Source organism: Xiphophorus couchianus, chromosome 14 (genome assembly GCF_001444195.1).
Source record: "Xiphophorus couchianus chromosome 14, X_couchianus-1.0, whole genome shotgun sequence".
NCBI lineage: Eukaryota > Metazoa > Chordata > Actinopteri > Cyprinodontiformes > Poeciliidae > Xiphophorus > Xiphophorus couchianus.
The window spans coordinates 6,550,190-6,570,134 of NC_040241.1; the positions used below are offsets into that span (position 1 = coordinate 6,550,190).

General features: G+C 40.9%; 1 protein-coding gene across 1 annotated transcript; it reads right to left on the reverse strand.

The window, feature by feature from the left end:
- Positions 1 to 5,965: 5,965 nt before the first annotated feature.
- On the reverse strand, positions 5,966 to 19,065 carry supt16h (SPT16 homolog, facilitates chromatin remodeling subunit). Its single transcript, XM_028037866.1, has 24 exons — positions 18,714 to 19,065; positions 17,222 to 17,314; positions 16,784 to 16,954; positions 15,755 to 15,907; positions 15,520 to 15,666; positions 15,000 to 15,151; positions 14,514 to 14,686; positions 14,335 to 14,425; positions 14,180 to 14,253; positions 14,000 to 14,109; positions 13,525 to 13,590; positions 13,334 to 13,432; positions 12,839 to 12,954; positions 12,063 to 12,216; positions 11,837 to 11,964; positions 11,001 to 11,263; positions 10,793 to 10,911; positions 9,788 to 10,026; positions 9,628 to 9,703; positions 9,180 to 9,349; positions 8,949 to 9,078; positions 8,165 to 8,294; positions 8,003 to 8,077; positions 5,966 to 6,801 (listed from the first exon to the last, which is right to left on the reverse strand). The coding sequence occupies exons 1-24, from the start codon at positions 18,777 to 18,779 to the stop codon at positions 6,704 to 6,706; spliced, it is 3,093 nt and encodes a 1,030-aa protein (XP_027893667.1). The 5' UTR covers positions 18,780 to 19,065; the 3' UTR covers positions 5,966 to 6,703.
- Between the last annotated feature and the right edge of the window lie 880 nt (positions 19,066 to 19,945).

The following is a 19,945-nucleotide window of genomic DNA, read 5'->3' on the forward strand; positions in this document are numbered from 1 at the left end:
ATGTACCGTGGTCCTCGTATCTGTAGTAATAATTCAGGAAGTTTCTTGCTGTGTCACTTCTGGTCACTCCTTTGGTAGCCAGGAGTTCGGTACAACGCTTTGCTATCAGTGGGTGAGCCATGCGGACTTTTCTCTCTGTTCTTTCATCTTCTTGGAAGGTGACAATGAGGTCACTAAACTGGAGCATTTTGTCTTCCACTGATATGTGTGCAAAAGCGCAGCTTTCCTCACGGAGGAAGTCAAGGCAGTGAGATTCCAGCAGATAGGATCCTGGTACATAGGCGTTCAGTAAGGATAGAAAAGCAGCTAGCTGGGCCCTCAAGGGTCTATGTGCTTTTGAACAAGATCTGATTATCTGGCAGGCTTCGTTGATGTATTCTTCTGAGAAATTAGTCTGCATTATGTTGAAGCCATGGAACTGTAGGATCTTTTCGCCATACTTGTCATTGAGCTCCTTCTTCTTTTCATTGAATTTCCGCTGTTCGTTCTCTGACAGGTGTCTTTGTAGGAAAACATTTTCATTTTGTAACAGGGTATTCTTTCTCACACAGCTTAGTAAAACTGCCACAGGCATGGCGGTGACTATGTTCTGCTCCTTGATAGACATCATAATGTTTTCTTGGAGGTTGTCAAGGATCTGCTCATCATTTAGTAACAGCAGTACTGTGTTCTGGTGACCCCGATCGCCTGCTGTAAAAAGATGGACCACTTCCTGCGCCACTTTTGTGGTGTCTGAGATCGAGCTTGCAAGAACCGCACAGCGGAAGGTTTTCTTCAAGTCCCACAACGCCTGCATCGCCATTGTAGTCCCTCCGCTTCCTGGCTGGTGGAACAGTTTAACAGTGGATATCGCAGGGAGTTTTCTTTTCTCTTGAATTTCCTCCTTGAGTTTTTCAAATCCATCCCGTTTGATGAACAGCGTTCCAGTGCCTGATGATGTTTCCCGCTCGTTACTGTGAAAGTTCAGCCAGTTTGGTGGGGCGCCCCTGTAAAAGTTTTCCTCTTCTTTTCTCCCTTCCTCTGTAAATGTTGGATCATCTCCTTCAAACTGGTCTGCATAGAGAACATCTAACAGAGAAAAGAAATCCCTAATTTCACTTTCCACATATATCCTATGGCCTTTAGCAGTGGACAAGGCTGGTCTGGTTTCCATCTCAGATTTTCAGTTTTCTGTAAAAACAAAAGAAAAACGCAGATTAAAAAAAATATAGGATTAGTTCCTTAACTAATCCTATATTAAAAATAATCATCATCGATAATTGGTGCTTGGATAATAAGGTGTTTTTGAGTGAATAGTTGATTCTCAGCAGTTCACTGAATTCCGACTTATCTCTGAGATTGCTTGACCTTTTCAGTAAGTCCGGGCATGAACTTTATAGACACTAAATGTTACTGTCAGTGGTAATATAACAAAGTGGAAGAATTGGAAATAACGACAAATCCACCATAAATTTGTCGCCCATGTAACGTCTTGAAGAGGGGTCAAATGTCCATTTTGTGCCAGTTGTGTGGACGAAAAGGCCTCAGAGACGTCGGTGGTCTTATGAGAACGTAGAGACTGCGTTGACAGAAAGACAACAGCGGCTCAAATACCTGTTGGTCACAATCGTCATCTCTGAACACAATATTTGTTTTTGAGACGCTGATTACTGAGCAACGCAGAAATAAGTCCGTCTTCTCGTCAAATCTTTTTTTTTGAGTCTTTGTTAACAAAAATGTTAACCAGGCAGATCTGATGGGGCTAGGGTAAGGGTTAGGGTTAGGGTTAGGGTTAGCTAGGGTTAGGGTAAGGGTTAGGGTAAGGGTTAGGGTAAGGGTTAGCTTCTTAGGCGTAGCTTCTTAGTTCTGCCTGCCAGCAACTCAGTCCATTATTTTCCTGCTCCGACTTGTCCTTCCCTCTTGGCACTGACTTGGAGCTGAGGACACGCAGATGTCAGAGAAGTATTTGGTGCATATGTTCAGCATCAATCTCTCAAGCATCTCATCAAGCCAAACCTGTTTGTTTGCATTTGATTGCATTGAGTATTGTTTATTTAAGAAAACCAAAGCATGAGAATAAATACAGTTGACATGGTGAACCAGTACAGTTCAGTTTACAGTTTACAGTTAACGGAGAGACCTGTTACAGACCCGGCTAATTTTACTCCAGTTTCAAGTTCAATTTATTTACTTTTTTTTGTTAAGGCTGTTTTACTTCTTGAGTTATGAAAAATAATTAAGGTGTTCAAGTTTAAGTTCAAACATCGTATATATTTAAAGTTTTCACAGCACTTTACTGTCAAAAATGTAAGCAGCAATGCGTCTGAAAGGGTCGTAGCAGTAGAGCTCAAAATCACCTTATTGGTCCCACAGAGGAAAAGTCCATTTAAAGTTGTCAAAAAGTACCTTCAGTGTTGCTTACAAGCTGAAAATAGGATTAATCGGTGGAATCTGTGGAAAGTGTTTCAGATTGTAAAAAAAAAAAAAAATCTTTATAAAAAATGTCTTTAAATTTTCGACTTTTATGACTTAGACTTTATGTTCCTAGGCTTTTATTATAAATAATAAGAATGTGAAGGTCCATGCCATGACAATAGGCGAAGGCTAGAAGGTAGTTTGATCAACCAATCAAGATAGGTGAATAGGTGACTAATCACAAAATTTAAAGAAATGAAACTGCTCCTGGGTATTAGACTAATAATGGTCATAATAAACACATATTTAAGTTATTAAACACCTTGGTAATTTCTATACTGAATTAGTCAGCGATGTTAAAACATCTGCTGATCCTGACAACACAAATCCTGGGCACATCGATGAATCATCAGACGGTTTGCCTCACTCCTAAACCCACCTGAGCCAGCAGACTCAGTGAGTCGCATAGCGAACAGGGACTACGCAAGGAAAACAAATTTCAGGAGAGAAGTGGAAATATTCTCTCTGACACGGATTGCGACCATAAAACATGGAAGGTAAGGCTGGATTTATGTTCTTGGCTCGATGAAATGAGATGCATTTAATGCCAAAAAAAAAGAACTGTGTCATCTGCCAACAGCACAGATGACCCCCAGAGGTTCCTAAACCAGACGACCTTCTCTCCATGACGACCGTCTCTCCATGATGACTTGAAGCACAAACATGTGTAAAGAAACCGGTCACAACTCTCCCCTTGGTTTACTGAAACGTAATGCTGCATGACTCCGGGTCACGATGAGCTGCGTTTTCTGTGAAACTGGTTTGACTGTTTGTAGTAAACGTGATTCTTTCATGATGAAAAAAAAAACATATTTAACCAAACAAGTTGATCTTACATTAAATGGGTTTCTCCAGCAAAAAATAAAAAAGGTTGAACAGACAAATCACAGATAAAAGGTGTAACGTTTAGAGGATCTAACAGTGAATATCTTTGCAAACTGTCGAAAATGAATTTCAACCAGATTTTAACTTAAAAGATAAAACAATAGATGAATGATACATTTTCCAAACACTGCATAGAGACAGATTAACACACAATCTCATCTTCTTACCTGTTAGAGTTCCAGCAGGTGTGCAGCTGACCGAGCCTTCAGACGAGGCTATTTATTACAAACTGCGACAGGACCCTCCCTGTTTTTTGAATACTTTTATCGTTTAGTATCGTGGTATTTCTCTGAGTCACATTGTTCACAATAAACATACCAGCTGTTCTACGCCAGCAGGTCAAGCCTGAACGATCAGATGCCACGCAACATAAGTTGTGTTTCTTTAGAAGTGAAGGTTAGATTCTGTTTTCCTGTAAACCGGAGCTTTAAGAGAAAACGTGTGCATGTATTTTGATATTTATACACACACACTTAGATATATATCTGATATAAATGTATTATATCAGATATATATCTGTGAATAGATAGTCAGATAAGGCAGATGATTTCTCTTATCTCTTTTCAAGCATGAAAATATGAAATCAAACAACTGGTGGTGAAAACTGACACAAAGCAAAGTGCCACATTTGACTCTCATGCCATGGTCATAACACAAAATAAATAAAATTATGTATATTTTTTAAGGACGCCATACCTTAACTCTACCAAGTGTCTAAACAACAACACTCTTTGGTGTGGACGTTATCAGTAACAGCAAAGTATTAATAATAGAAAAAAGGCTGTAGGACGTCATTTCAGAGGAAACTTATTTTCAGTTGCGGCAGGTTTGAGCCTCCATAGCAAAAAAATCTCCATTTTATTCAAGTTGGTTTGTTTTCTCCGTTGTCATTTTGTGCTTTTGCGGTTTTGGTCACAGTGACATCCATTTTTTATTTTTTTTTATTACACAAAACCTGATCCAAGATGAAATTTGAAGAATTTGTCTCATCTGCAGGTTTGACTTACAGTAAACCAAACCCAGTGACTCTCAAACTATTGCTAAATATGTAACCCGTGCTGGAAAAGAAGCGTTGCCCATTTCCTGTAAATGCTTCCTTTGCAATCATGCTCAAATATTTCACAATCGCTGCCGTCAGTAAATCTTGCAGCAGGAAGTCGTTGCACCTGATAGTTATCACAACACTACATGACAGCCGACTAATTAACGTCGGCTGTGAAAATGAAACTAGATGAGAAAAGGTAATAATAGTACAACAAATTGAATCAGCTCAGAGGCTGTACAGTATGTTGACGTGCACACACATATAATCATTTCACTAATATGCGTTCATACATTTTTCTAAAAAGTATCCAGGATGTCCTTTTGTTTTCTGGAACTCTTGAACAACCTCCAGTGAAACCACAGGCTGCAAGTGCCTGGAAACATAACAAACATTTTCTCACAGCAGGTGAACAAACGGTGTCGTACTGTTTCATAGAAGAAGAAACTCGGCTTCTTTATTTCAAATGAGTTTCCCATCAAATGAAACTAATGTACACAGCAGCGTGTGTAAGTGGTTTATTCTGTACATCCTCTGGACTTTAGGTGTCTGCACAGCATGAATGATTCATTCCACTCGTAATGTCTTGCAGAAATACTCGTGACCTTTGAACCCCCTCACATTTTGTGGTGTTTACACCAGTTTCACGTTTAAGATGAAACAGGTGATTTTGTTTATTAGGGCCAAAATGTGAGCTTCAGTTTCTTGGTTCAAGAAAAACATGTAAAATATAGTTGTTGTTGTTTTCCCACTGCAATAGTCTTGAGTTTCCACTTGTAGCAAGATGTGATTCTCACCAGAATTTTATTTTTAAAATATAGTCTGGTTTGCTCAAGAAGTCAAGGAATCTCACAGGAAGACATTGGAACCTGTGCAGTAATTAACAAGTGGGGAAAAAAATCAAGAAGTTTTGGACTGTGGGCCTCTTTCGTCTTTGTATCTCCCTTCAACACCTAAGTTTCAAATCTCCGTACAATTAAAATAAGCAAAAATATCCAGACGCAGTTCTTTAAATGTCCTGTGAGTAAATATATTTAAACAATATAATGACCCTGCTGTTATAAGAAACCTGACCTACAAGAGCACCTGGACGTAAAACATGGCAACCAGAAATGGTCGTCTTGTACTTTTAGTAATTTTCCCCAAATTTGTACATCTTGTTTTAATATTTTTAAGCTTCCTGTATTATTATACTAACAGTGATTTATTTTTGTATTCTGCCGCTGTATTGAAACCCATCTCCACTCCATGTTTTAATCCCGAGGCAGCTACATCCATCTCTATACAGTTGATATGCTGTTCCACTTGCCCCACATATTCAATATTCACACGTATTCCATCGTTGCTACCTTCACCATCTTTCAATCAAGCACACACATTCAATAATCCAGGCTCAAAATACATGCAGTATCATCTGCAAACGTCATAATCCATGTCCCGCTTCCTGCTTGACCTCATCCATCAGCCTCACCTCAACTAGAAATGGACTCAAATCTAGTTTCCTCATCCACCATCACCAACTCAATACCTCTTCACCCTATTTATATAACTTAAAATCTGAAGAAAATCCCAATGGAAACAAACTACTTTCTTTTAATTTTATTACAAAAACAAAAAACAGATTTTCAGAATCAACAGTACATCTATTGTGATACAACAAAAAGGGAAACGTAGGACAAGTGTGAGGAGGATGGTGTGTGTGTGTGTGTGTGTGTGTGTGTGTGTTCCAATGGGCTTTACAAAGTCCATTAGAAAAACAAAAACAATCAGGAAAGGTGAATGCTCTTGTTTGTCATCACATTTTAATAAAGAAGAAAAAGAAAAAAAAAAAAATGTTGAGATGAAGAATCACAGGTTTCTCAGTTTTATATAAAAACACTTTGCGGAGGGGATGACAGGCCGTCTTTTATTATCCGTCATATTAAGAAACCAATATTATCTTAAACAGAAAACAACTTGCAATAAAAACCCATGAACACACACACACACACACACACACACACACACAAAAACCCAAAAAACCAAAAATAGTAGCTGGCTGAAGAACAGAGTAAGATGGGAATGAACATGATGAAAAGCTGTTGAATGAAGTGTGACTGCTGGTTCTTCTGTCGTCACGAGAAACTTCACAAGCCCCCCAAAAAAGGGACGAAGAAAAATGGGGGGAGACCTTCTACATCTATGTACAGATTGTTTGTCTGAAAATGTGTGTGTGTGTGATTTTGAAAAAAAAAAAAAATAGCCACAGAAGGGATAAAAGGAAAAAGGCGGGATGGTAAAATGGGTTTGGCAGTGTGTGTGTGAGTGTGTGTGTGCGTCAGTTTAGGACCGCCGCTTCTTTTTACTGGGAGGGGCCGCTGGGCGTGCCTTCCTCTTCCTGTTGGAAGTGTCCTCGTCTTCATAGTGGCTCTCTTTGTCAGCTGCAGAACGGAAGGAGAAACCAATTACCCAGACGACTGCGGAGGATTAAAAACAGTCGCAACACAACTGGCTTTTCAGTTGTGTAAAGCTGAAAGACACTTAGGCAATAAGCCTTGCAGACTTAATAAAATGTTGACACCGTCATTCCACTTCACAATAATACCCTACATTGTGATGGTTTACCACATTCAAATGACAAAAACGTATAAAAAAGTGGCCTGAATACTTTTGCACCTTGGAAGGTTTCAGGTGAGGAGTAACGACAATCAAAAAAAAAAACAAAAAAAAGGTAAACACAGAAACAGAAGCTCACCAGCGATAAAGGATACATTTTAATGGCTGCCGACTTTGTGCCAATGGCCATCAGCTGCAGCTTGGGGTCAAAGGCCAAGGCACTGGGCTGATGGGGGAACCCATGTGAAGCAGGATTGTCGCAGGATTACGGCACAAATTATTTTTCTTTAACCATTCAGCCCAGACAACGGTTTGTAATCTTGCTACTAGAACAACCGATGTGTTTCAATCCTGCATTGGTCAGAAATCGTTGTCGATTTTCAGCCTCAGCTGTTCGCAAACATTTGATCTTTCTGATTCTGTAAGAGAATCTTCTTTACTCGGTATGGGTGACCGCACCGAAGAGTGTGACCAGAGCCCATTTTTGAGTTTCCAACCAGCAGATCAAGGTAAAAACTGGTTGATTGTGGTCAACAGTCTCTATCTTGGTGCGTCTCTATAAACAGTCTTCATTTGGAAAACAGATCTGATTTACCTGAAGTTCAAAAGAAGTTGTAAAAAGTCAAAGGATTTTGATCTTTGCTGTCATTACAGCGCAGGAAGTCAGGGAAATATCTAAAGACTGTAACTTGTACTAAAGATAACAAACAATAGCAGCTACACTGCACAAACACAAAACCTCACCAAGTAATATTGGTCTAGTTTCTAGTGCAAATATCTTAGTACACCAGAAAAAAAACCAAAAAACTAACTTAAAAGCAACTTTTCAGCAAAATATAGGGGCTTGTTTTAATCATTTAAAAAAACAAATATTGATCAAAAAGCTATAGCTGCAGATTATTTCACCTTTAAAGTAGGAATAAGTGAAATAATCTGCCAGTCGAACATGTACTGGACCAAAATTACTTGGTAAAATTTTGTGTTTTTGCAGCGTGGTCTCCATGGAAACCATGTGCAGACACGAACCTTTCCTGGCCTCCTCCTCCAGCTCATCCCAGTCTTTGCCGCTCTCCTCCTCGCTGCCCAGCGAAGCGCTGTAATCTGCACCCAGACAGGAAGTTGAGTTCAGCCAGCGCCTTAGAGTGGCGAGACAAGTCTTGGCCAAAACGTGGAGCAGGAGTATCGTACCAGAGTCTTCCGTCTCCGAGCTGTAGTCTTCGTCGCTGTCTTCCTCCTCCTCCTCCTCCTCTTCGTCGGCAGACGGGTTGAATGTTTCGTCCTCCATCTCGGACTCAGAGTCTTCCTCTGCGCCGCTTCCCTAAAACAACAAGGAAGATGTGTGGATGAAGTCAATACAACCCAAAGGAAGCTGCTAGAATTTTCTCCCAAAAAGTCTAAACAGCTCAATATTATTTTGATTGTTGCCTCTTATATTTTGCAATATTTTATGACTTGAATAATGGTTATTGTAGTTATTTTAGAACAGCAGTGTTTCGATTACAAATTAGTGCAAAACCTTTGTTGATATTCTGCTAATGTCGGGGGGAAAAAACTGTTTTGCAAGTGAGGTGTTTTCATAAAATAAGAAACAAAATTAAAATCACAAGTTTGCTCACGAGATAAGTCATAAAAAAACAAAACATGATCCTTCAACCATTTCCTGTCCTCATTTTCTTTGTCGTTTCCGCCAGTAGTAACATTCGGTTATTGATTATATGACTCGTGTGATGTGGAAACAAAGCATTTCCATTGAAGTTTTGCAAAATAAACCAATTTTGATACAGCCAACACTTCATCCAAGCTTTTTCCTAATTGGCGTAAAACGAATTTACTTAAGTCAAATTGCGCAATTATACAGTCAACAGAAACGCAGCTACTGCTGTGCCTTTGTGCAATTATAATAAAGTAAGTCTGAATCTAAGAATTAAAGTGAATCCAGTTTGTTTCAATCATGTAAGCAACTAAAGCTCACCTCGCTCTCTGGGTCTAAGAACGACCAGCCTCCCTGCTCAAAGAAACCCTCTGGATCGTCAACGATGGTCTTCATGATCTTGGTCCAGTTCAAAGACTGGACTCCTTCTGTGTACTTGATGTCACATGAGCTGAAAAACAAAACAAAACAAACAAAAAAAAAAAACACACAAAGAAAATGAGTGAAAAAGTGGAAAAACAAAATCCTGTAGTCAACTGAACTGTGTCGTACTTGAGCCACTCCTTGATCGGGTCCAGGGAGTTGACAGGCACTGCGTTGATCATGGTGACCTTTTTGCTGTAGTCCTTGTAGACGATGACGACGTCGAAGTTCTTGAGGTGGAACTGAACGCGCTCAAAATGGACCAACTCCACCTCGTCGAGAGTCACCACGAATGGCGGCTAAAAGCGGCGAGATTTAGACTCAAAACAAAACTGTGCCGAATATTTTTTAAAGGGGCGGTATTAAGTCTTTTTCAGCCACATAGCGCCATTTTATAGAACAATCAACTGAAGTAACCAAGTTAGCTTCAGCTGTTTGAAAAAATGCTGCACAATTATGACTTGAAAGAAATAGGACTTCCTAGTTATGGCCTTGAAATTGAGTAAAAGTAAATTTTACATGATACGGCCCCCTTAAGAAGATGAGAATTAGATCTCAAAACTTTCAGTGTTCTCACCCATTCTGTAACGTTGATGAGGGAACTGGATGTTGGCTGTAATAAGCAAGTACTCCTGTAGGGGGCGCCCTGGAACCTGAGGACAAACAGCTGTTAGCACACCTCCTTGTTTTCAGGCCACATTAATTTCCTTTCAGTTCACGGATCCCCGTTTCCGTACCCCAGGTCCCTGAAGGGAACCTCGAACTCCAGCTCCTCCTTCGTCAGCGTCTCCACCTTCTCGATGAAGTTCTTGAACGCCGACTTGAGCTTGTGCCTCATCTCGCGCTCCATCTGCTCGGCGTACAGGTCGTCCCTGTCGTGCATGTGTTGGTGTTTGCCCAGGTCCGTGGTGATCTCCCCGACCTCGGTGTAGAACTGCACGTCCGTGTGGCGCCTCTTGCCGAACATGATGGCGTTCTAGGGGACAAGCCAAAAGGTCGAAGGTCAGACGTTGGTTGGAGTTGGCTAATAAGCAACCACTTTGAGATAGAATTAAAGAATGCGTGGAAGAGAAACCAACAGGTTTTTGACAAAGGGACAAAAAGAGGAAGAGGAAACAGAGAAAAGTATTCAAACTCCGACTGCCCTCTAGTTTTGGAAAATCTTATGTTCAACACAAAGTATTTTCCTTTTTATAACCAAGCTTTTATAATAACAGAACCATGTCTATCCAAAAACTTTTACTAAAAAGCCGACTTACCTGCACACAAATCGGGTTTTATCTAATTTATTAAACTTAGAAAAATATTAGCAAGTGTTTGAAAGAAAGCGACTCGACTCCAGTCCTTAAAACTGAGGATAAATTTGTTCAATGGAGCCTAAAAGAATTCGAAAACTATACAAGAAACATGCAGAATCCATTTTATGTTCTGGATCTACATTGAATAACATGTTTCGCACAAAAAAAAGTTGAACTACTTTTTTTATTTCCCGGAAAAAAATTGGACCCATTTTCTTCATTTTGGGTGATCTGCAAACAGCCGATACTCACATGAGAAATCGACCTCATCTTTCTTTGAAAAGGCCCGAAAATCACCCAAACGTAGCACAGTTAGCAACTTCGTTACAATTTTTAGCAACATTTCAGTCAAAAATAAATAATTAAATAAATCATATCAGCCAAAATAGCGTTGAGTACTTCTGCCAACTCATTAGGTTTTACTTTAGGAGTTAGTAAGTGTACCTTTAGGTGGAAGTGTAGGACAATGATCATCTCCCCGTCACACGGCTGGAAGATGGCGTGTTTAATGTTGTTGTAAAGAATGTCCACTTTATCGCCGCGTACCGACGTGAAACGGAAACCTGAGGGGAAAAGAACAAACGACAGAACTCAGCGTCGTCCCGTCCGGCTTCCGTGAACCTCGTTGCCGCGACGCTTCCGCCCTTCCTACCGTTGGTGTGCGCCTCCAGCGAGCCCTGCATCCTCTTCTGGGCGATGTTGGGCCGGATGTAGAGGTCTTTGAGCTTGGGGTTGCTGCGGTTCAGGTTGATGACCAGCGAGTCCTGCTTCACGATGCCCTCCTTCTCCTTCTCCTCGGCCTCCCGCGTCTTGTAGCGCTTCTGGACCTCCTTGATGATCCGGAAGGCGTTCTGCAGGTTGGTGGACGGCACCGACGTGTCGCCGGGGGCCTTCAGGTTGGACGCCCGGTACGTGCTGACAGAGAGGAGAGAGGGGCGAGCAAGGTCATCGACATGAGAAAAATCCACTTTATACAAATTTAGAAAAACAGCAGGTTTCACTCCTGGATTAATTGATTCATCGTGATGAATCATTTACTGAACTCATCGATTAATCGTTAACTGGAGTACACAGACTCAAACAACAATCATTTGGTAAAAAAAAATTGCAGGAATTAAGTCAAACTGTACAAAATATATGTATACATTTAAGACAAAAATAACTATCTTAAATGTAAGTGAAATATTTATATCTGTAAATATTTTAACTTCACCTGGTCCAAATTCCCAAAGGGAATCTTGTCATATTTCAGGCAACAGCATGCAATAAAATGTTATATTTTTTGAAAAAAAAAAACTGTTTATTATCGTTTATTGTTTATCTACATTTGTAATGTATTTCCTAGGTGGTTAAATGAAAAATTTGCAGAATGTGCCAATTTTATTTTATCTGATTAATCGATTAATCGTCTGAGTAATTGATTACTAAAATAATCGTCAGTTGCAGAAAAAAAATAGTAGAGCATTATGTTTCTGTAGAAATACTCACATTTCTTTGACAAACGTGGCGTCGGGATTGGGGAAGATGTTTCCCTCCTGTCGTCCCAGAGAGCTGCCGGGGACGTAGAAGTTGATTCTCAGGTAGGTGTAGTCGCCCTCTACAGACATGCTAATGTTCTGAAACATTAAAAAAAAAGCAGACACAAATGCATGATTAAAGTGATTCATTTTACTTTAAAAATTGCTGGAGTCTGAATTTTAAAGTACGGGGCTACCTTAATGGTTGCGATGTGAAACGGCGTGGCGATGCCAAAAACGGGCATGATAACCGTCTCGTATTTCTTGTCGATGTGAATCTTCATTTCCCTGATTTCCTTCTCTTTGGGCATCTGAGAGACGTTCTTGTACGACACGTTTGATTTTCTGGCTCTGGGAGGAAATGGAGGGACGGTTCAGGCTTTGCACACATTTCCCACAGTGACATTCAAGAACTTTTCAAAAATTGTCAAGCTGAGGAATCTAACTTTTCAACATTGTTCTTATCTCCACACTTTGGCTCACTCTGAACTCTGCAAACCGGCAGAGTGCATTAGTGGAAAAAATAAAATAAAAATCCTGATTTTCTAAAAATGCAATCTTGAAAAAAAAATCTAATTTTCATTCATCAATAACATGGATTAATCAAATGTTAATTTGATACATGTTAATTATCAATAACATAGATTTTTGATTAATCGATAACATTGTTTAATCAAATGTTAATGATGGATAATTTTTTTAATTAATCGTGATTATTTGAATACTTTCGATTAATTGATAACATTGATTAATCAAATGTTCATTTGATACATGTCAATGATATATAACAGATTTTTGATTAATCACGATTAATCTACTATTTATGATTAACTGATAACACTTATCAAATGTTAATTTGATTAAATCAATTAATCAAATGAAATTTGATTAATCAAAGTCGACTAATTGATCTGAAGGCAAACTAGGTACATTTATGAGAGGAAGAAACGTTTCCAAAACTCCCAACACTCACTTCTGGATGTGCTGCTCTCCTTTCTGCTCCGTCAGGCGCCGCTTGGCCTCCTCGTTCAGGTTGTTGGCCAGCTCCTTCTGGTGAGCGCGCCTCTTCTCCTCCGCCGTCATCTCGTTCTACGTTCCATTTGCAAAATAACACAGAAAAACAAAATCATTACTTAAAGGAACCAAATTATTATTTTTAAGATGATGAGCACAACATACATGCAGAAAACAGACTTGTATAGAGATATGTGGTGGAGAAAAAAAAACACTTGGAAACACAAAAACCAAGTAAAAGTTGTTGAAATCAAAATGGCAGTCTTTTCCATCAGCAGGGTTTTTTTTAATATATATATCACTGAATCGGTTCAGCTGATGAGATTTTAGGATAAAACTCTGAATACTTACCTTCCCAAGTAGCTGATAGAGTACAGAGACATTCACACCATCAGGACAGCGCAAACACTAAATCAGCAGTCAGGTGAGGAACAACACAGAGGACCGCACTCACTCTGGTTCTGTCTGCCAGCAGGGCGGCGCTCCGGGCTCCCTTCCCCAGCAGCTCCTCGGCGTCATCGCCTTCCTCCTCCTCGTCTTCTTCATCGTCATTCTAACAAAAACAAAAACCATTGATAAGGCTACTGGTGATCCGTTTTCCTTGCTCAGAATAAAGAAAAAGATTGAGACGAAGAGAAAACCTGCCTTCAAGAAGATGGCCACGTTCTTGATCTTTTTCTTGACAGGAGTGAGTATCGTGGCGGCCTCTTCCTGCCCGACAAAACGCCCAGGTTCAAATCAAACAGAAAAACTCATGACAACTTCACGAGAACCGCTTTCTCTAGAGCTGTAAAAAGGAGCCAGGATTCCCTGCGCTATAGTCCGCTTCCTGGTTTTGGAGCGACCTCTGGTCTGCTTGGCATTCGCATTCGAACCGCACCAGAGTTCACTTCAACCGAACCAAAACAGAGGCAGAGTTCGCTTTTTTATGAGTTTTTTTATTACGCGTTCATGCCTACCCAAACGAACCGGACTTCCTAGGCAATCGAACCAGAGTTCAATTAAAGCAGACTAAACAAGGAACAATTTAAGGATTCGCAGACATCCTGATTAATGGAGATCGAACAGGTGACGGTCTGGATCAAACAACCATACTTTTGTTTTTTTAAAAAGACCTCACCTCATTGATTTGAACTGTGTCGCCGAGGAACAAGGCGTACTTCTGCTCCTCCTTCTTGGCGTCTTTGTTGATCAGGTCGGAGAGGCCCAGGCTGATGCTCAGCACCATGCCTGATGGAGACAGCAGGTGTTAGCAAAGAGGCACTGCAGTAAAACCCAAGGATAGAGCTGATGTGCTCACCTTTTTTCAGTTTGTACTGGTTCTTAGCGTTCAACACCAGAGAGCCTTCTCTGAACTCGATGCCCATGGCAAAGCTGGGAAGAAAACACAGACATGAGCGTGTGGACGGTGTATGAACGCGGCGCTGAGAAGAGGCTGCGCCGCTCTGCCTTTACCCCAGGTTCTTCGTCAGCTTCGCCACGAGGTCCGGCTTCTCTTTCTTCACGTACTCCATGACGGCGTTGTAGGCGTCGCAGATTTTCATGCCTTGCGGGAGGAAAAGATGTCACCGGTTTACGGTTTTACTGCTTCAGCTGTAATGATCGAGAAGCTGGGAGCATTTCCAGACGCTCACCGTGCTTGAGCTCCTTCAGCAGCTCCTCCTCCATCTGCAGCAGGAAGTTGTAGTTGTCCTGCATCTCCTGAGAGGGGTCCACCATGAGCGTGCGCACCAGGTTGGAGCAGTAGGACTTGTAGCGGATCCCCATGGCACACGTGATGGCACCGAAGTGCATGTGGTTTTTGTCGCTGGTAAAGAGAAAAATAAAATGGGGAGGACTGATGGGTTGAACACTTCCTGTCATCACAGAATTAGAAGTTGTAGAAGTTTAGTTAATTATAAAAACAAATCTTAGCTTTCAGCTAAGAACAGATGGCCTCATCTAAAGAAAACAGGCAGGTATCCAATTGGTTGGAGCGACATCTAGTGGCCTTATTCGTACACTACATCCTTCAACTCCATCGCCTCCTTTCAGTTTGTGGTTTAAGTTTAGTTCTGTCGCGCTAGCTAGCATAAAACAGCAGAAACTAATGAGTCCCTGCAGAGGGGAAGACGGTCTACCTGACGACGCTGAACTTCAGGCTGTAGTTGCCGCCGCTCTGGATGATGGGAGGGTAGCACATCTCCACCGTGGACGGGTCGGCCCCACCCAGGTACTTCTTCTCCTCTATAGCTTTCTCCACAGACTCGGCTAATTTGCTGTGACGCACTTTCTGATGAGGAGAGCAAAACGGAAGATTAAAGAGAAACCTCCAGGGGAACTACTCTGAGACTGTGTGTAAGGTGTGTGTGTGTCGATAGAGTAACAACTTAAAGCATCAAATTAGGAAAGTGTTGAACTTCCTAGAGCTTTTATTCTGCACAGGCTGTTTTTTATTTGTGGAATCTCCGGATTGAGAACGAAGGGGTTTCCCCGCAGTGTATTATAAGCCTGGCAACCCGCCAGGCTTATAATACACTGTGGGGAAAAGCCCAGTGCATCTTAAGTCGCAATGTCACTCCAGAAAGCAAATTCAAGATTCAGAGCCAGCGAGTGATCAGTGAAAACGCACACTGATGTCAACGCCGTCCATCTTCTCACCTCATCTGCGTCGACGATCTCCATGACCCGCTCCTTGAAGAACTTGGAGTAAACCTCTCCGGTGATGGCCGCCGCCTTCTTCATCAGGTTGAGCTCTCCGTCCTCCTTCACCGCCATCGTGTAGGCGACCACAGCGCTGATGTCCACCTGCGCCACACAAACCCAAACGTTGAGCAAGCGACGCGTCGCCTCGCCCTCCTCGGTGAACGACTCGGCGTGTCGAACGCCGCCTCACCCTGTCCAGCCCCTCTGCGCTCAGCGTATTGCTCCAGCTCTTCATGTACTCCCCGGGGAACTTGTCCTTGCTGAACACGCCTATCGTCTTTCCCTCTTTGCTGCCCTTGATGGCTTCGATCATCTTGTCAAAGTTACCCTTGTTGCTTTCGTTCTGGAAGAGGAGCGGCACAAGAGACATGGTGGTTTGTGACGGCACAGGATTTGCAGGATACAAAAAAAATTAAATGCACACAAATCAATGGGCGTTCACTTCAAGCTCAACAGTCTACTCTTATTATAGCAGCTTATTATTGAGAGTAGTTTCTTTGAATAAAGAAGTCTCTCCAGAATTTATTTTACGTTCTTTGTGATTGTTGCGGCCTAAAATGGCTAATTCTGTGGTACTTTTTTCAAAAAGTTTCAATTTTTTTTTTATTTTGGCATTACTTTTGCCATAACACTGTCTTTCAGAAAAGTTTAAATTTCTGTAAATAACCTTCCCAAAAAAGACATGATTTTAAAACAGTTCATATCTAAAATGCAAACAACATTTTCAACTAACTTCTTAAAACAGCACTCTTAATACAAATAAAATCATATACTGGCGAGGGATCAATGCACAAAAAAAGAAATTTTAAAAATCCATATCTGCCATTCAACTTAACATCTCAAAATGGTTTTTGCGAAAAAGGAAAAAATAAAAGAGGAAAAGAAAGGCAAATGTTACCGTTCAGCATCACACATGATGTTTTCATCTGGCATTTTTGGCTTTCAAAAAAAACATCACGAAACAGGAAGTGAAGTTAGAAAAGTAGGAAATGCGCGATCAACCTGGTCAGGTTTTTCGGAAAAGTTGCGATGGCTGGTGAAAATGCGACTTTGTGCAAAATTTGGGAACGATGTATGAATTTACATCAATAGTTGCAATCACAACTGTCTGTACAACACCGAGACTGTTCATAATCAAATCAAAGAATAAACGCCAATTACAAAAAAATAATAATACTTGTCCCATTAGGCATAAACCAACCAGACATCTCCCTGTTACCTTTTCTCTGGTGAGTAGCGTGATGGGCGGCACTCCGTTAGCGTTCTCGTTGCCTTTAGTTATGGCCACCTGCTTGAGGAAATCCACTTTCTTCTTGCTGGCCAGAAAAATTATTTTGGTTTCGCAAAACACCATGATGGTGTCGGTCAACTCGTAGCCAAACAGCCAGGTCTGCAGCAACAAACAAATTACAAAAAAAAGCACTTATATGTGTGATCTGTGAAAACAGATGGGAAAACAGCTGACAATCAGATTAAACGAACACAACAAAGTCTAAGTAAATGAAAATGAAGCTTAAAGAAAACGGGAGCGGAGCTTCGACTTGAGGTAAACTGTAATTTAGAGATCAGATTGAAAGTTTGTGTCCAGGACTCTTAAGTACTGCTAACTGTCGCTGATGGGATCATGTGGGGTTTGGTTGTTGAGGCCTGCACTCACCTGTATGGCTGTGGACTTGGCGTACACAATTTCCTCGTCGACTCCCACGGAAACCACAATGGCGTCGACCTTACCGAACTCATCCTCCGCTTTCTGGAAAACACACACAACATGACGAAGCCGAATGATACAACTTCATATAAAATGCTTTAAATAAAAACAGAAAATCAACTATTAAGACAGCTTTAGTTAAAATAACAACTTAAAATTATGTGTATTGTAACACACATGTGTAATGCATGTAGTTCTGGTCTTTATAGAGTGATGCTGCATTTGATTTGTGCCTAAAGTCATAGCTTGGATGTGGGAATGCCCAAGTTGAATGTTCAGGTTGGAATTTGGGAAAATATGCGGGATATTCCAAACATTGCACCAATGATGAGCAGCAATACAAGCCAAGGTATCCAGGGTTTCCTCCAGTGTATTACAAGCCTGGCAGACCACCAGGCTTTACTTGTGCCCCCAACAGGCTTAGCCTTTCTTATTTGAGGTATTTCTTTTTCCATTTTATTGAAACCCATTAGGGAACCTTTCACCAACAGAGACTGCACTGTTACAATTTGCTAATGTAATATAAAAGTGTGAGAAGTGTTGTTGAATAGCTACTAAGGGCAATTTTCACCATATTCTATGAACACAGTAGACACAAACATTTTGTTAGGGTACCTCCTATTTTTTTTATTACAATTTCACAATTCATGGGTGTATTTTCAGCCAGCTGACTGGCAGTGCACATCAACAGCCGGGGGCAGAATGAGTGCTGAATTACTCTATGCTCGAGACTATGAACACTCTGCTCACCCCGCCACATTCTCCCTCACTTTTAGGTAGTCAGAAAAAGAAAAATAACGAAAGGCTGCAACTTTTTAAATGTTACAACAAAACTAGGAGTAAAAGAATGTAAACTCATTAAACCGCATTAGGGAAACCAAATGAAAAAACCCACAGTCGTCCCTGGCCGTGTAGCTGGGATGCTGACGTTATTGAGATGCTAATTAGTCAGCTAACATTAGCATGTTGTTAACAGTGGAGATGTAAAGCGACAGGAACTAAATATATGTGCAGTTTGTTTAATGTCCCGTAGACCTATATGGACATTTTACTGCATTTATAGAGCTTTAATGTGATTGGTTTATCAAGGGAGCAGCAGCAACACCGTTACAGGTTAGGTAGTTCGGCTAGCAGGCTAGCTAACGTGGTGAGTGTGAGGACTGCTGTGCTAACATGAGGTAGCTAGCCGCTCTGACGGACAGGTAAGACAAGAGGGTCGTTTTCAGAAAGTTGCGTGGGGGCTCCGTGGCGTGTATCAGGGCAGCATAGCTACTACTGGTGCCGTGCTGGCTGATAGGGTCGCGGGCTCAAACACATTCACACCAACACTCGCCATAGAAAACCCACGGGCTAACTTAGCGGTTCGGCGGTTTTTACAACTATAGTTGAAGTCCAACAGGCTCCCGGACTCCGACCCGCGCGTCACATCGGTAACAATCACCTTCCAGTTGCTGTACAGCCTCTTGATTCGGCGGTAGTAAGCCTCCTTGTCCAGGTTTACTGCCATGGTGAGTCCCCCTGTCTGCAAACTCCAGCTCCCGGCTTCGCCTCACAGTAGGCCGGATAACGATGACGGCGAGTGTCAACCAACAACAACGCACTTCTTCCCTTTCCACGCCTGCCGAGATCCAAGCACCACGGAGAGATGCTGCAGCCTGCCTTATAATTCCACTGAGGGCCTTTTTAAAATAAAAAATCAAGCAATCATGTAAACTAAAACAAATTAGGTTATAAGCATTATTACTTAACAACGTGCATATAATAGTGTAATGTAAATCCTCCCCCCGTCGTAATTAACTCCTTGTAGCCCCCTCCCTCGTTTCTTCCTGCTCTCCTCTTCCCTCCCCCTTCGAGTATTAACGCATCGCCATCATAAACATTGCTATAAAACGTCACGCAGCCTGACTGCACATTATTGTTTTTATTTATTTGATAAGAATAATCATTTAAATAAACAATTCCGTTATGTCGGTCACTTATATTTGATTTTATGGTGCATTGTAGTACACGCCGCACAACAGCGCCCCCTGTCCTGTCTTAACCACGTTGCTTTTTTTCTTTCCCGCCACAGCGCGTTGTAGATTTTTTTTTTCCCGCCACAATCATTAAACGGATCTGCTGACGTCAATCTCGCGATACAAACTGAGAAGTCAGACGCACACCAGCATTTTAAGGAAAACAACTGCAGTTAAGCCATTTATTCTGAAAAATAGCAGTAAAGCACAAATATTAAGATGACGGAGCATTGGAAATTATTGAAAATGGTTATTGAAATGAGAGAAAAACAGCAAATTTACCTATATTTGTTTTGTCTTAAAAGCATCATTTGTGAATTAAAAATGTATTTACGTGTAGCTTATGTAAGTTTAAACTTGACTGTTTCCATAAATGTCTAAAAGTTTGTCGTATCTGGAGGAACAATAGTGTGTTTGTTCTTTTAAAATCCTCCATTAATTTAAAATACTTTTCTTTCCTTACAAAAACAAGCATTTTACTGATTAATTTTTTTAAATGATTTGATCCATTATTCTTTTATTCCTTGAAATTCAATAATTTCAACTGAAATTCAAAAACAGTTATCTGTTCATGTTCATTTCTTGTATTTCTTTATATTTCTGGTTGTTGAAGTCCCTCTGATTTTAATCATTTGTCTAAAAGTAATAAAAAAATCTA

Coding starts and splice junctions, on each gene's coding strand:
- supt16h (XM_028037866.1), bottom strand. CDS start 18,779: ATGGCAGTAAACCTGGACAAGGAGGCTTACTACCGCCGAATCAAGAGG. Junction 14,254..14,334: donor AAGCTGACGAAGAACCTGGG/GTAAAGGCAGAG, acceptor TTTTCTTCCCAG/CTTTGCCATGGGCATCGAGT. Junction 9,704..9,787: donor GTTCCCTTCAGGGACCTGGG/GTACGGAAACGG, acceptor GTTTGTCCTCAG/GTTCCAGGGCGCCCCCTACA.